The sequence below is a fragment of the Diaporthe batatas genome (assembly GCF_019321695.1).
Source record: "Diaporthe batatas strain CRI 302-4 chromosome Unknown Contig00003, whole genome shotgun sequence".
Lineage (NCBI taxonomy): Eukaryota > Fungi > Ascomycota > Sordariomycetes > Diaporthales > Diaporthaceae > Diaporthe > Diaporthe batatas.
The window spans coordinates 820659-837260 of record NW_025408550.1 but is presented as its reverse complement, the minus strand read 5'-3'; the positions used below and the strand labels follow the sequence as shown (position 1 = coordinate 837260).

At 49.5% G+C, this 16602-nt stretch overlaps 5 protein-coding genes across 5 annotated transcripts; 1 reads left to right on the top strand and 4 right to left on the bottom strand.

Moving 5' to 3' along the window:
- Window positions 1–1020: 1020 nt before the first annotated feature.
- On the bottom strand, window positions 1021–1900 carry KVR01_001997 (uncharacterized protein; the record flags this gene model as incomplete). The annotated part of the gene is made up of 3 exons (XM_044793310.1): window positions 1021–1206; window positions 1265–1421; window positions 1473–1900. The coding sequence occupies 3 exons, from the start codon at window positions 1898–1900 to the stop codon at window positions 1021–1023; spliced, it is 771 nt and encodes a 256-aa protein (XP_044647012.1).
- Window positions 1901–4330: 2430 nt separating this feature from the next.
- KVR01_003388 (uncharacterized protein) lies at window positions 4331–5811 on the bottom strand (the record flags this gene model as incomplete). The annotated part of the gene is made up of 4 exons (XM_044789029.1): window positions 4331–4686; window positions 4957–5045; window positions 5098–5126; window positions 5179–5811. 4 exons carry the CDS (start codon window positions 5809–5811, stop codon window positions 4331–4333), a joined length of 1107 nt encoding a protein of 368 aa, XP_044648403.1.
- Window positions 5812–7386: 1575 nt separating this feature from the next.
- Window positions 7387–8145, bottom strand: KVR01_003063 (uncharacterized protein; the record flags this gene model as incomplete). The annotated part of the gene is made up of 2 exons (XM_044786689.1): window positions 7387–7722; window positions 7777–8145. 2 exons carry the CDS (start codon window positions 8143–8145, stop codon window positions 7387–7389), a joined length of 705 nt encoding a protein of 234 aa, XP_044648078.1.
- Window positions 8146–8888: 743 nt separating this feature from the next.
- On the bottom strand, window positions 8889–9956 carry KVR01_003214 (uncharacterized protein). The gene is made up of 3 exons (XM_044792126.1): window positions 9356–9956; window positions 9165–9292; window positions 8889–9100 (listed from the first exon to the last, which is right to left on the bottom strand). Exons 1-3 carry the CDS (start codon window positions 9732–9734, stop codon window positions 8969–8971), a joined length of 639 nt encoding a protein of 212 aa, XP_044648229.1. The 5' UTR covers window positions 9735–9956; the 3' UTR covers window positions 8889–8968.
- An 868-nt stretch (window positions 9957–10824) lies between these two features.
- On the top strand, window positions 10825–11940 carry KVR01_002881 (uncharacterized protein; the record flags this gene model as incomplete). Its single annotated transcript, XM_044788595.1, has 3 exons — window positions 10825–11092; window positions 11146–11403; window positions 11456–11940. Exons 1-3 carry the CDS (start codon window positions 10981–10983, stop codon window positions 11938–11940), a joined length of 855 nt encoding a protein of 284 aa, XP_044647896.1. The 5' UTR covers window positions 10825–10980.
- Window positions 11941–16602: the final 4662 nt, after the last annotated feature.

The window sequence follows — 16602 nt, the reverse complement described above, 5'->3', positions numbered from 1 at the left end:
CTTGAATCCCACGTGTCAACGCGCGGCTCAATGCTGCTGTGTGTGTGAAACGAGGGAACACACCGCTCATTATTTTTGGACCAGCCAACGGCGGACACGGTGGTGCGCGTTGGCCCATTGTCACAGTATAGGGGCCAGGAGTGCAAGTTCAACCGGGCTTGAGGGCGGACGGGTGGAAAAAGGTAGAAACAAGGGCTCTGACGAAACACGCTTTATTAGCTGAAGGCTTTCACAGCCTTGCCTCGGAAAATTACCAGCCAAGGCTGTCAAAAGCTAGCGCTACGCCAATGCACCCTGCAGTGCCAAGACCGATCTGCTTGATGTGTTTGTAGTTTATTTTGACGGTGATCCTAAAAGACAGGGTAGTATCCTCTAGCTACCTAGGTAACTAGGTATCTACAACATCTCCTATTTAACTCTTTCAATCTCAGCGAGTTAGGGGGCTAGTCTCATGCATGCCTAAAGTTCTGATCCTGAAATATCCCTTTTACTACCTATACTTTATCTAGCTTGCACATCAATCTTTTCTAATGGGCAAAGACGCTCGTTGTCCTTGATCTAGGTCTGATGGCGGTGGAGATTGCCAAAGCGGGCCAGTGTGGGAGTGACCGACTGGTTCAATCGTTGTTTCGAAGTCCAGGTCCTCCACCAGGACGCTCCGCCGGGACTAATCGGATTCCCCGAAAACTGCGCATCTGCCTCGCAGTGTTCACATAAATAGCAAGAACCTGTTATCCTCGAAACAACAGGACGTCAGATGGCAGATGTACCAGTGCCATCCAAGGGTAGTTAGTGTTCGTCCCGTTCCCCCGGGGCCATTTTGCCGAGATGCTTAGGCAGGGCGAAGGCCATTCAACGCCAAGGTCCAGGCGGGCTGTCAAAGCAGGGCAGCAGGGTTTCGGGAGGAGGGCCACCCTGGGCTTACCGAGTCTGTATTCACACCAATACTAGTGCTATCTAGTGTAGGTACATGTGGCCTCTGGCATCACGACTGTACTAAGCCATCATGCTCGGCATGTCTCACCACGGAATCTCTTTGCCATCATACTTGTTCGGTCCCTCGGCATTCTCCCACCCAGGAACATGGATGTTCACGGCCTTTCCATTGTAAGTCTTGTCTGCCTTGAGGATCCAGCTCTTCACACTTTCGGCGCCGACCGAAACTTCCAGGTCAGCCCGTTCGCTTCCCATATCGGTTTTGAGCCACTGGAGGTCGAGTTAGTTCCCATTTGCCAGAGCAAAAGAAAGTGATTTTCAACCCTACCCCAGGTGAGACTGCCAAGAACGTAAAACCCTGGCTGGAAAAGTCCAGGGCATATTGCGCATTCAACATATTCAATGCCGCCTTGGTGATTTTGTACGCGTGAGTAGGAGCGAATGCATAGTTGTTGACCAACGCAATGGAACCCATGGAAGTGGAACTATGATTGTGTCAGCAGGTTTTCAGCAGCAATTGGGCGGGATCAACGTACATGTTGATGACCTTCTTGGTGTTTCCGCGCGTCAACAGGGGAAGAAGGACTGATGTCATTGCTTGCACGCTGCCGACGTTGGTCCGGAAGACGTCCTGCAACTGTGAGTTGCTGACGGCTTCCATGGTCCCCGCCGAGATTGGCATTACTCCTGCGTTGTTGATGAGGACATCCAGGACTCCGCCGGGCAGCTGTCGCTCAATCTCGGGCAAGGCTGATTTCACGACGGACTCGTCGGTAATGTCTGTAATAACTATATTGACGACTCGCCCTTGAGATTCGGCTATCAATTTCTCCAACCCAGGAGCATTGGCGCTGCGAGTAATAGCAATAATCGTCCGCACTTGCTCCTCTGGCAAGGCGGAGAACTGCCGGACAAGTTCGAGGCCAAGACCGCGAGACGCTCCTGTGATGAGATAGTTCGACATGTTGTCCTTTCTTTTGAAGCTAGTCGGTGAGTAGAATAAGCCTTGAGTCTTCGTGGTTGATGCTACAACACATTGCAGCGATCTTCGAGAACATTGGGCAGTCATCAATATTTGAACTCATGTTACACGATATCTGTTTTCACTGGATCCTAACTCCGCAGTCTGTAAGTCCGAGGAGGAAAGCGTGATTGGTAATCTAGTGTGAATTTATTCTCACAACAATGGCAGTAGTCTAGTGTTTCATCCGCATTAGTACGCTAAATACCCACCTAGGTCAGCACTACTAAGCAGCCCGAGTCCTTCTACACAGCGGCCATCGGTGGTTAAAAGACCCAAATCTCAGAAAACATAAAATGGATTGATATTGATAATATTTTAAAATGATTTCAAAAAGAATTAAAGAAACCACAATCATAGTATCAATCTGCTGAAACCTTTCTAGGCTCGAGATTCACGCTGAACGGAAGCTAGCTCGAGTAGTTTCTGGGAAAGTCAGTGAAATTATCTACGTATACACCCGGAATGTCACCAATGTTCATATCAGAGGACATTTCATAGCTGAAGGACAGCTAATCTGCGAGGATGAGTAATTGTACGCAAGAGTCGGACTTACGTCCCGGAGGTATCACTAGGGCAGGATCCCAATCTGGTCAGCAGGTCTATGCGGTCGTTCCTTCAACGCCAACTCCAGCTTTGGATACTAGTGACTCGGCTTACAAATTCACTGGCATTCCACACAAATGACGCGTTCAATATTCTCAACTGAGTCTTTCATCTACTGGTTTACGTGAACGCATGGAAGCCTGCTTCCCAAATGGCGGCCACCTTCTCTGCAGATGATATTGATTCGCGACCTAGGTACGTGCTCTGCCCAAACCCACTCGTCAGTTCCCCGGCTAATATTACAAATACCCTCATGGTAGAGGAGGTCAGCACGCTTAGTCCGACCTTGCCACCATTTGAAATTCGAGAACAACCCTAATGACCACAAAGATACAAGATATCCGTTCGGAATGCTCCTGGTGACCACGTTGGCCACATTGACGGAGGATCACCCTAAGGTGACATCCCACGTGGTTTCAAAGTCGAGGATATGTGGGCAAGTATCTGTGCCAACAGGTAGCTGCGCTGAATAACAACAGCCTTGGAGCCCACGGCGACCTTCACAGACGGAGGGCTACAGACTTGGGAGGACTGATAAATAAGCACTGCATAAATTAATGGCCCAGCGTCTTTGAATCCTGAACAACTCGATTGCCATGAACGTCTCATCGTAAACCCACAAACTTTGGAGATCCCTCCCCATCCACGGTCCCAGCGCCAATGCGGCCATGCCACCGAACGCAGCAAGTAACAAGGTGCGGAGCTGCTCTGGTTGCACCGTCAACTTGGATCGCTGTTATCGAGGGAGTGGGTGTTCCGGTTACACAAGACCGGACGACACAGACGGCGCCGTCTGAGCTGGGCTAGTGGCGGTGGTGGGGCTCTCAGAGCTAGTATCTTTTCCAGCCCGGCCGTGATGGTGACCGCATTCACATTGCTTGTATCTAACCCACGGGTAGGGGGGATATACGCTCGCTTTCAGGGGCGGCAGTTGCGTACTGTGCAGGTCTTTTCACGCAATCGGCGTCCCAAACACTTATGGAGCGGTCAGCGGAACCGTCGGGACCTCGCTGCGTCGGACCTATGGCAGCGGCAAGCTCGCGCACATTGACTACATACAACCCGTCAGGCTCAGGGTTAATAAGGATTGGGAAGGAATACTGTCAACCCATGCAATACCTAGGTAGCTCAAGGCAGCCTATCCCCATGCACCTGTTTGAAATCTAGCACAGGGGACTGTCAATTTGTCTTTTACTGTCTATCTTTACCTGACAAGATCTGGATCAAGCTTAGACTGGACCAAAATCAGCGACCCTGCATGTTGTATAAGGACACAGGAACAAAAGAAAACAGCAATAATTCAACTATGGGCCAGAGGGCAGCTACTGAAGCTATATACTTACGGAGACTTTTGGAGAGTTCGCAGCTCTCCTCCTGCACAGTCTCCCGGCTGCAAAGCAACAAGCTCTACTATCATTCGCCATATCTGTATATCTCCGGGTGCTTGCTTGGGGGGGGGGGGATACTGGGCGGTTCCAATTGAAGTCTCTGAAAGATTAGAGAGAATAAGTATGTGTTTACTAGCACTTGAGGTACAAGCGATTTGGATAAGCTAGCAGGCCGCAGATTTCAGGGGACTCTGGTCGCATCTAGAGCAAGTATGAGGTAACTATAGGCATATTTAGTAATTACATGCTCTAAATAAGTAGCTGAATGTGGCTAAATAAATCTAATGAAATAAATGCTCTCTACATCGGTATATAATGCAAAAGAAAAAAGGGAACAAAATAAATACAGGTCCCGGTGTGGTATTGTAAGTAAGAAGACTTACATCGGCGAGTTGATGGTAGCCTCGCCTACTTGATGCATGACAGCTTGCGCTGGGCCAAGATCCAACTCTTCCTGGGGGTGGCCTTCATCATCAGTCTCATCCTTGCCATTTTGGTTCCTTCCACGCTCCTCTGTTCCATCTTGCGTTTCTTGATCCTTTGCATGCCTGTCCTCCGGCACCATTGCCTCCTCGTAACGTTCACCGTACTGCTCAATTATGGCCATCTGGCCATACTTCGTGGCCAAAGATTGTATTCCATGTGCCTCAGCAGCGGCCTTTACCATATAGAAGGCTGCAGCCAATGGGTATCCAGTTAGATTCTCTTCCTCGTGGAGAAGCATAGACTCAATAGCTAGGTCCAAATCACATTGTGTATGATTCGCGGCCCATGATTCTTCGTCGCATTGGTTCAAGATTGTTGAGATACGTTGGATTCGCTTGTCCGACTGGTCGATCTCAGCCAAGGGACGGCTGCAGTGAGAGCAGGTGCACTTGAAGCCCCATCCTTCCTCAAGTGCGTGGACTCGACCGTGTCTCGGTTGTAAGTTATCTATGTCTGTCCCAGGATATGAGTATTGAGCGATTGCGGCCGTGAGATCATGAACGGATGATTCCAACTTACATGTTATGGTGAGCTCATCACCCGGATGGATGGTGCGAACGGCCACCAGAGACTGAGTGAGCGTCTCGGCGTCAAATGTATAACCCATACTACATTAGTGGTTAGCAGTCGAAGCAAGTTAGCGGTAGATAGTAGACTTACTTAGGACGGCAAGCATGGTTGAAGCGCTTCTTAATGGTTAGTGTTCAGGGTGTCAGGTCAGTGACAGACGGATGGACTCACGGAGACTTCTGGAAAGTTCGCGTTACTTCCCCCGGGCAATCCTCCGAATCCCTTGAAAAGGAATGAGTTGGTGATCATGATGTCACTCGCATGGTGTCCACCCCATTGCCTATGCTGCGCAAGGAACATCGTCTGCTGCTCTTTACCCATGCGCTCAACAGCAATGTCCCGCAACTCGCTTAAGGTGTTTGGGTCGATATGATGTGCCGCGTCATGTTCTACAACATGAGGAACCGAGGACATGACAATTTCGCCTTTCCCGATTACACGGTCAGACACCATGCCCATCCCCTTGCCAGGTATCAGGGCTGCCCGGATTCCCTCTGTTCGGGTGATAGCATCCTGGTTGCTGGCTTCTGCGAACCGCTCGATCCAATCGATCTCTGCCATGTCCTTTGCGTCCGCAAGGATGGAGATTCCCTGGCCATTCCCGAAGTAGCTGTTTGTGAATACACAAACCTCGGTGTCGTTCGCTTTGCCGCAGTGTGGAGGGTGTGTCCAGGCACTTGTGAGAGCGCCGATTGGTATTTCCAAATTCCCATGCACGGGATTCGCAACGCTGCTGGCATTGGCCTTCTGATCTCGAGCCAGAGCAAGCACGGGGAGTGACAAAAGACACGTATAAGAGAGCATTGTGAAGTGATTAAGACCACAGTTAGGAAAGACGAGGTTTGCGGTATCGTACCAAATATGACTGTGAGATGTGTGCATTATATATATAAAGAACTACAATATTCCACAGCCACGAATTGAACCTCCTGTGCTTCATGTTCAAGCACTAAGCTCTCAAGTGCCGTGAAACCATGTTAGTCTAGCCTTCCTGTCTATCTATAGAAAGGCCATGGTGGAATTGGGAAGGCAAGCTAACAATAACTAGTGGGGCTGTGTGGGGCTTTTTCATGAGGTTGTAATTCATTAGTGACACAACGGCGGATTGCTAGCCCAACAACCGTGCTTTTTAGACCTTCTTGTCTCTCAATGAGTACTGCTTTGCGTTAACCATAAAAAGTCAAGTTTTCGAGCCCGTTATTTAAGGAATTCGAAACTCGACTATGTAGAAACTGCTCAGAAAGCTTGGCGGAATAACTATGAAGGCGGATAGTTGTACGACCCGTTTTAGATACCTATACAAGATCATGCGGATTGGACTTAGAGCAAACTCTAAGCAGTCAGACCTGCGGCTTCACCGCGCTCGCTTCAGCGTTGGTCACATCAACAGCAGTGCTTAGTACCCTAGGGTAGTCCACGTTTAAAAGATCGGCATATAGTCCATGCAACACTAAACTCCAGACCTACTAGACCTAGTAAATTCAAGGACTTCCTTTTCAGTCTATTAGAATTTTAGAATAAAAAACTTTAAGGCTAGGAGGGTAAAGGGGCAAGTAAACCTTAAAGTGGAATTAAGGGCTAGGAGTAAGGCCGGTAGGTATAATAACCTTAAAATATAAACTTAAAGATACTTTCTTTACATTCTTTAATTATATAAAAAAAACTTTAAGAAATAACACCTTATAATTATTAATTAATAATAATAGTTATATAAGTAGTAAAAAAGAGTTATATAAATATTTATCTTTATAGCTATTAATAAGCTTTACTATTTAAATATCTTAATATTATTAATATTTAATCCTTTTAAGTTATATATATTCTACCTTTAATAAACAATCACTCCTTCCTATTTAACTATAATTCTTTCCCTTTTAAATAATCTAATAAATAATAAGTAATTAATTTTTTAAAACTATTTATTTAATTAAATAATAAATAAATAATGGAAAGTAAATAAATAGAATATATATAGCTCTTTAGTAGGAATGGTCTCCCCTCCTCAACCATCACAAGCTTAGCAAACCTACTTAGTGATAGTACTGTAACTTAGCCGCCACGGGATATATGTTAGTCTGCGAGACTACAAGCCTACCCTGCAGAATGAGCTCGTGGTAGCCGTAAATAAGGTGCCATAGAGTTACGCAAAGTAGGTTGGGCCACTTGTTTTAGTATCCAAAACTCTTCTCAGACTATAGAACTCCGCTGTGATGTCTTGATGAAGTATGACTGTTCTATGGGTGACATAATTATATGATGTGTTATACGCATGGAAAAAATACCATAGGGTAGTTATAATTGCTCCATACTCGGACTCATATCTTCGTCCACATCTCCGAGTCTTTTCCTTTACCAGCTGGATCAAGTAGTTCATGCTAATCACTCGCGCTTCTGAGGAAGCCTTGCCTGAGCAAAAGTCATGGAACCATCAGCCTCAGCGTCTCCTACTGCCCAAGGGTTTGACAGGTTATGCGCCTTCGCAACATCGCTTTTCAGACGGTACACACGGTCTTGAGGCGGATCAACGTCCAAGAGGGTTCCTGGGCCTTCCTCCCATTCTCCCGGCTCTGCCAACACGTAAACAGTCTCTTCCCCGTCATCGTCCTCATCATTCCAGTTGAGGGGTGGATATTCTGTATGAGGATCATATGGCTTTCCTTCAAAAACCATTGAGATGTCTTCAGCAAGTGATGAATTGGCTACTTGGTAATTGGTCTATGAAACAGTTAAAGCATGTGCAGCCAATTTCGGTCAGAAGCTTGAACTTACCCAGCAGGATGCAAGAGCGCCAAGCTTCATTCGAAGAGTCAAAAGGACTCGTTTGTTGTTCCCCGGGACCACCTCCAGCCCACCTCTGGATTCATCATGCCATTCTCCCACATAAGTGACCTCGCCCTTCTCTTCGGTCTTCTGGTCAATCAGAACAAAGTCGCCAGCATCGGGATTTTCGCGGTCCAAAACCTCGCGGATCTCCTCTGCGGATCGTCCATGGAAGCGTTCTTCATCCTTGATATCAAGGGCACCGTTCCCACGAGTTCCAGCGTCGAAGGTTTCGCAAGCCTTCGCCAGAACTGTTTCGGGAACAGCATAGGTCGGATAAGCTGGAAGAGCTATTGGGTCTCCCGTGAGAATTCGCATGGTTCTTGTAGATAATTGAAATGGTGTAGGTTGGAAAGTATTAATTCCTGTATGAGATGGCCTCTGCTCTTATTTAAATGGTATCCTCCCTGACTACCCCGGTCATGTCCGGCCAAATGTTAAGTTCCGCTAAGGAATCCCTTTTTCGTACACCTGCGCAACTTGAAACAACCAACTTGACCGCCATAAATAAACAGTGCCGTGTACTTGGTGAGCTAGTGCCGTTAGTGGATTCTTTAGCGATCACACTTCAAAGTTCCTACTATCTGCTTGGGTTTGGATGTTTATAGTAAGGTGTGTGTGTAGCAGCTGGAAATACTTCTTCTTTAGTAGTCGGTGCCTCCGAGAACTTAGATGCAAGCAGTGTGCAGAGGCTGCTAACACAGTGAGCATTGATTGTTTCCGACAGATCAATACAAAGCACCTCTACCACAAGAGCTTTATAGAATCAATTGATGCTTGGTACTGGTATTGGAGTATGTTGCTTTATCCTATATGCGCAGAGTCTTGTACCCTAGGGTAATCTAGGGTGTAGAAGTCCATATGTACATTGATATTTCAAAATCTATCTAGTTCGGACGGGCACAAGATAAGACTGAAACAGAACGAAACAAATCAACGAAGAAAAATTAAGAACGAAAACCAGTCAAAGCTGGTGCCTAGGCGCTTCTCGCTTGGCTTCGGATGGACCCCCCCCCCCCCAAATCTGGCTGCAAGGTGCCAACACAGCCCTCCCTTAGCCCAAAAGAACGAAGGCGAAAGAGACAGAAGAAAGAAGGCTCGATGCCGAGGCAATAGCTCATGTTGGGCTGCTGTGCTGGTTTCATTTACGGGTGTTCATAGCGGAGCAAGCTGTCCAGTTTTCAGCTGGAACGCCGCAGCAGGAGTCGCAGGGGTAGTTGTTGCACTCCTTTCTGTAAGGACACGCGCCACTACCCAGAGGCTGGGTGCAACACTGGAAAGGAGGAGTTAGTAAATGATCGGGAATGTGGACGGCTATCAACACAGAATCTACTTACCCCCTGGGGACCGCTGCACCTCTCCCGAGCACATTTCTTCTGGTTAGGCTTGCCGTTCTTGCCATTCGAGCTTCCTCCGCCACCGCCTCCACCACCGCCACCACCACCACCACCGCCACCGCCGCCGCCTGGTTGAAGCAAGTCAGTTACAGTTTTTGCCGAATTTCAGGGGTTTAGAGAAGTCAGCTTACCACCACCACCGCCGCCGCCGCCACCGCCGCCACCGCCACCACCGCTGCCGCCGCCACCGCTTTTGCCGCCGCCTTTTTTGCCTGGGCCGTTCGACGGGTTGCAGGGACCTGCACTTCCAACGGTCCAACCATCGAAGACCGAAGGCGGCATTAAGGATCCAAATCCATCGACTGACAGGCCACAACTTGTGGTGGCGCTCACGATGGCGTTGGCTTTATAGTCAGGGAGTAAAAGAGTTCCCTTGCCGCCGGCTACAGCACAGCCGGTGCCCATGATGGCTCCGTTTATGTTGACGATGTTAAAACCGCAGCCTGCCGCCGAGACGAAGGACGTGAGAAGGGAAAATGCCGCCAAGGCAGTCATGCTGAAGGAAACCATGGTTGACAGCTTGCTGGTGGGTTGTGACAGTCTTTGTGTGGAAAGTCAGTGGGCTGATGGTTTGATGGGATGATGGGATGGTAGAATGACGGCTTTTCCTGAAGTAATGGGAAAATCATCGAGTATTTAACCTGGTGCTTCCAAAGCTTTGAACATAGTACATTCAAGATGTGTCTGTACACAATGGCATTTCGAGTTACGGTGGCACCGCTTATCGTTGAAGGCCAGTCATCCTGGTGAATGACCTAGGCCCGGGTAATAGCCCAAAAGACTGACAGTTGGATGGGTCTATTCTGTGCCCATCACGTGGTGAATCAGTCTAACCATCCCAAATAGAGAGCTTGTCCGAGCCCAGGGGCATGAAGGTTTGCCCTTTTGATTTTAGAAAACATAAATGTTCAGTAGACAGCTCATCTCAAAGTTGTTTGGCCAAAAGACTAAATTTTCAGAGTGCCAAATTTGGTGCTCTCGAAGGGGGCAGTACACAAGAACTACACCACCATTGGAAGGCGAAGCTCGGGACCCTACCCCAACAGTTTAGTTGACCATTCATCTCAAAGTTGTTTGGCCAAAAGACCAAATTTTCAAAGTGCCAAATTTGGTGCCCTCGAAGGGGGCAGTACACAAGAACTACACCACCATTGGAAGGCAAAGCGCGGGACGCCAACCCTATTTGAGCGGCAGTGCGTATTTATGTATCCACTCTCCTTAGCGAAACAAGACTACACTATATTTATTCAATGAGTTAGTTTAACACATTTCCTACTGCAAAATAGGATCTAGCACTTGGACTCGTAATTTATTCGACTTCAACTGGCCTGAATCTACTCGAGACAGAAAGGTGCCTGTGGATCAAGGAGAGACCATTGATGCGAGCATGAATATGGAAGGAAATCATTCTGCTCTATACTTTGAGGCCGGCTGTTGTAGTGCCTCCGGATACCCCGATCGCCTTTTGGAAGGGCTGTTTTTGTGAGCTCAAACCCGGCACTTCCGTTACCGTTTCGTGCTCAGCTTGTTCTATTGCATACTCATGGGCTTACAAGTGCCTATTTCCATAGAGAGAATTATGAAGTGTGTCTCAAAAGTCATTTCAATATATAAATGAAGCTTCTTTTGCCCTCCAGTGTTGTCCATCATCTACTCAACCCACACTCATTTTCAAGTACTTCATCAACATTCATTCTTTTTTATTATCATTTCCAGTTACTCTCTGAGTATCACGCTCGCTCACTTATTCTTCAAGATGAAGCTTTCCACCATCCTTCTAGTTCCCGCCATGGCCATCACGCCTGCCCTTTGCGCAACAAAGCTTGCCAACCAAGGGACAGTTTCCTTCGACTGTGACGATATGCCCGGTATGTACAATTATATTATAAAGCCAACAATGCACGTGCTTACATTTGAATAGAGGTCTGCTTGAACATGTGTTTTGGAGTCCACTGCAGAAATGGTCGATACAGCAGGACTTTTACCTACGATGGGGCTGCGAAGAACACACTACAGGCACGCCGCAAGGCTGCTGGGTGTGGCCAGAACAACCGTTGCTCGCAGTTACCTCCATGGAAGGGTACAGGCACGTCTTGCGATGAGTTCCCATTTGCAAACACCAGAGAGGCAGACCAAGGCGGACAATACAACCGTTGTGTTCCGGGAGGTCAGAACAACAGTAAGAAAGACACAGACTCCGACTCAGGTAGCATTGCTGATCTTCAAAATAGGACAGGGAGGTAGACTCGCTGGCTTCCTCAACCGGGTGAAGGCCAAGAAGGGACCTAAAGAGGAGACGGCTCCATACCTGTACAACATTGCTTTCTTGAACATCGGCCAGATACAACATTGTTCCGCCGCCGCACCCAATCCGTGCGACGCCGACGCCAATTTGTGGATGGGCCGGGTACCAGCTAAAAACGGGGGTCCCTGGCAGCCCCGGGCCCGCAGGAGTGCTGCAATGCAGCCAACTTTCAACCACTACATTTCAAAGAGAGGAGAATTCTTCACCTCGGCCGCAGAAATGTCACCAGGGGATAAGCTCTACCACCCCTACATGATCCGGGAGGCGGAGGCAAAGCTTAACGCAACCCTCGATGAAGATGCTCGAAATGCAATTTACGCCGACCCGGACAGCTATGACCTGATCGAAGATGAGATGGAGCGTATTGCAACAGGCGGTGAGATCCTGAATGCTACTTCCACTTCCACTTGAGCTTGGAAGTCGTTTCATTCCCATGCTCTTCTGATGGGATTGTCTGCTTGAAGTCTAGCTGTATTATTGGCTTCCTGCACTGTTTTGTGCGCTTGTAAGATGGCAGGGCGGATTGGGATGACGGGATAGAAGTCGAATAGTCTGTTCAAAGGGGGGATGGGCAAGAAACTCGTGTGGCAGCAACAGGATCAATTTGTAGCTAGGTCGCTTTGAATCGATTTCCCTTTTTGCTGTTGATTTTTGAATGCCGTGTCCTTATTTAGCATTGGACTGTTCTCGCGACTTTTAAGAGTCTCACACTAGATGGAATGATTTATACACATATTCCGAGTCAGTCTGGCGGGTGTAAGTCCTTTTTTAGAATAGATCATTAAAGAAATGGAATCTTTTAATACAAAATGACCCAAATCAAAGGTGTTGGACCTGGGCTAATTCTCCTTGCATACCTAGGTAGGTGGTTTCGGTTACAATTCTCGTAGTTATAATGCCGTGCTTTAATACAGTCCCAAAGGCTTCAAGACCCAAAGTTTGAAAACACGAAACCCGCAGTGTCAATAAACGTGCAGGTAAAAAAAACCAATACATGGCACAAGTCCTGAGCCCTATGGCAGCCGCACAGACAAGGTTAGCGAGAATCGCTCGCGACGGTGCCGTCGACTGGAATCATCGACTCAAGGATATCAACTATGATAATGTTATATGTTTAGCTCAGCCGTTCTTAATAATAAGGCTGGTGTAGGCGAGGCCGAAAACAACAAAGCAATTCACGTTTGAGTCCAAGTTGAGCCAAGTATCCATTATCCTTTGGTTTACTGTCTGTCAAGCTACGTAGGTACTCGCTAATAGCTTCCCGCTACGACTGTATGGACGTTTTGTCTCGTATTCCGGAACCCGTGGGTGATCAAGTGCCCAACGAACCCTTGTGAAGCAACAGCGAGGTTCTCATGGCCATAGTTAGTGGTTTTTGGCTTTGTTTCAGGATTGATGTAGCGCCTTTACACAGTCACCACACTGCCAATTTATTACTGAGGAATCCTGAATCCTCGAAGCGTTACTCCACAACATCATAGCACTCAACCAGATCTTATCCCTATTATCACATCTCACCCCAGATTCATATTCCATGCATAGATCGTGTCATCACAAAGCTACACCTATGTATTCCTTCAATCATAGGGTAATGGCCAATAGCTTCTTCACAAAAGCGTACCCGGGGGTAAATAAGACCGGTGTTGTATTTTGTGGTAGACCTCAGGACGTTCTCTCCAATCAGACAAGTTACACCAGGTCCAGTCCCCGACAATCATTTTCAGGACCACCTGCAGTAATCGACCGCGAAGACTGGAGCCCCTTTGCTCCCTCATTCACACAAATTGCAGCTCAAGGGCCGGGGAATGTTCCTGCTCAGGCTATGGCCGGGAGCACCAACCAACTGGTGTCATTTATCCACGGCAACGCTGGTCGTTGACAAGGGCTGCGGGCCGGGGCAAGTCACCGACGCTGTGCTGCAACAACACTCTTCAGGGCTTTCACCCACCGCACGCGTCAATGGCGCCGACAACAGCCCCCAGATGCTCACACGGTATGGCGCACGCAGCGTAAAAGAGCCGAAGGAAGGGAGAGAACACTGTGGCCGTGTGACACAGCACGAACGGGCACACACGACCGCGCGGAACTCCAGAGTCACCGACGACGCTGTCACCCACGCTGCTCGCAGGCTTTGTCATTCAAAACCCCAGCTGTGGCTTGACTGCACCTGCGCACACCAAAAATGGACCCAACTCTACTCGAAGCCACGGTTGCCGCGGGCCCATCCCGCAGGGTGGGCTCGCGGCCTCGCGGACTCACCATACCTAGGCACAGAACACGACATGGGAGTGGTCTGGGGTGAGGTAGAGCCGAGCAATATTGTGGTCGATTTCAACGACGATGCTTGGATAGTCGACATGTGTCGTGGGTGGCCTGGTGGATGGTTCAATGACAGTTTACAAGAGTCTATTGAGGATGATGAACATGGGCTCGCAGGAATACAGGAGTTTCTGGGTGTGGATATTTGATGGCTCTTCTATTGGATAGCCTGAGGTATGGTGGATCAGAGCAGAAGATGTGAGGCATGCTCGTGTTGAGGAGGAAGGGAAGCAAGAAGAAGGAGAAAAAGTCAATCGGTGACCGGAGTACATAGTACTATACTATCGACGCTCATCACATCGTAACGGGAACTTGTTCACATCGAAACAGGTCGGGACTGTTGTGCTTTGAATCCTATACTAATCGTTGCATCAATTGATGTTTAGTTGCTACGTCACGGGGAAACATCTGTACTTTGATTTTGCTAATATGAAGACGATCTTGACTCCGTTAATATATTGCAACAGCAGTCTTGTCCACAGATACTTGTTGGAGGCTTCTCGCGTGGAACTGAGAGCAATTTGGGAAATGGTTTGACATGTACGATGCTGATCCGAAATACCACAGGGTATGCTTAAGTTGACAGCGGGTGTCTGAACACTTTGAACAGCATCTCACTGCACACGACCCCACTGAAGGGCATTCCCCATTCTTGTCCACTTAGCGAGGGAACTCAAAAGAAAACCCAAAGAATCAACGACACCAAGGCCCCCCCCCCTCGTTTTGTTTTTACAACAATACACAACCTATCCACAGTGTATCGGGAAACATCCCCAATAGTCAAGCCCATCAATCAAGGCCGCGGGATGCCTGGTGGACGAAAACCGGCAGTATCCACTAGGTACCCACCCTAGAAAATGCAGATTCGTATTGATGCCCCCCCCCCCCCGTAAAGAGAAAACGGAGCTGGAGCAGAGAACCCATCCCCACCCTCAGACCCACTCTTAAGGCTGATGGTGTCTTACACCACGCAAGAAGGATGCGAACGAACTGCTTGCTTCTTGGCCCGAGACGATCCCGCCTTTCTGCAATGCTTACATCACAAAAAGCCGAACAAGCCACCTCCCCCCCCTCCCCGCGCGCGGATCTCATGCGCGCACGCACGCACCTGCGTAACCGCAGCCCTGTATGTCTCACAGAACGAAGGAGGCATCGGCGCTCGGGACTCGGGCGGGGCTGAGTTTCCTCCTGCTGCTCGCTGCTGCAGGCACGGGATCAAGGGAGAGACACACCGAGGCAGACCGGCTTGCTGCCTGCTGGGTGGGTATGCAGCCCATGATCATCCCCCCCCCCCAACCCCTCTATGGTCTCTATCGCCGGAGCCTCATCGAGGTGGGACGGTATACATGTACACACGGGTGGGGAACTGGCCGATGGCCATCCATCGATATTATCCGCAAGCGAGTGCCCGGGGAGCGCGGGACTCAGAGGGGACACCCACTCACCCACCCCCAAGAGTCCAGCCCCACCGCGGTCAAGCAGCCGGAACAGTCACCAGTGTCATCAATCTATACCTCGGCCGCCCCGGGCTGTGCAGGCAACGCGGGATGTAAGCTTAGCCACGCCATTCCCATGCCGTGCGACTCACCTCCAGCCGTCGGCCCCTCGTCCTCGTCCTCGTCCTCGGTCCTCCATCTTCGCTGGGCGAGTAACTCCGTCCGTCGCCTTACCGAGTCAAAGACTGAGAGGGAGCGGCGCGGGCGCGGGCGCGGGCGGGTCCTGCGATCGCAGCCCCCCTCTCTCGCTTCCACGAGGACCACCAGCCTGCTTCAAGTCGCACCGCCGGCTGGCTGGCAGGCAGATAAATCCTTTCAGATGGCGGTTCGCTGGTAGGTGGGTAGGAGGGTGGGCTGAGAGTCCCCCTCTGCTTACATACCTACACTCAAGTGTTGCTTACTCACCTGTCTATCTATCCACCTTCCTGGGCACACCGGACCTGCAGATCCCACCAACTCCCATGCCCTCCTCCCCGTCCTTGGTACAGGAGGGTTGCCGCAAGGGGGCGGCGCAGACGGTAAGTAGTATGGTAATGCAACCTTTCCCGTGCTGGATGATGGGCTGAGACATGTGAGTGGGATGTGTGGCTGACCCCTTTCTGGATCAAGTGTAGGGCCGAAGAAATTTGAATGTGCAGAAAAGTAAGTGAGTGAGTGGTTCGTGTCAACGGCGCTGGGCTGGTAAGCTGGCTGCGCAGGCATGGGTGGTGTGGTGCTGTGCTGGCGGGAAGAAAGTGCACATTGATGGATGCTCCATGTTGTGGAGATGAGGAGGTTGATTTGGTGACACGGCTGCTTGTGCGACATGTTTAGCAGCAATCGTCCCCACCCTACGTATTACTGACTGTACAAACAGTACGTACAAACAATCGAATCCAAACCAGCCTGCATGAATGAGATCGCATGGGACAAATGGGATGCTCTTTGATCAATGGGATTATCTATCCACCCATCCGCGGCCGGCCATCATCAACAGCACACCACCCAACACGTGACAAAAAGATGAGGGGGGGGGGAATAGATAAACCCAATCGTTGAGAATCATCCCCAAACTTCCCAAACCCCAGCAGGCAGGACGCGTGGTTGGTGCGATGGGGTGCACCTCCGCGATGGATGCGACGGATGGGATGCTACGCAGGGCACGGCACGGGCAGGGATGGACCTCGGGAGCAGGCTGCCTGGGCCGAGGCGGGCGGCAGCTAGTAGAATAGACTTGACACCCACCCCGTCGAACATCATCTATCTATCCCATCCGTGT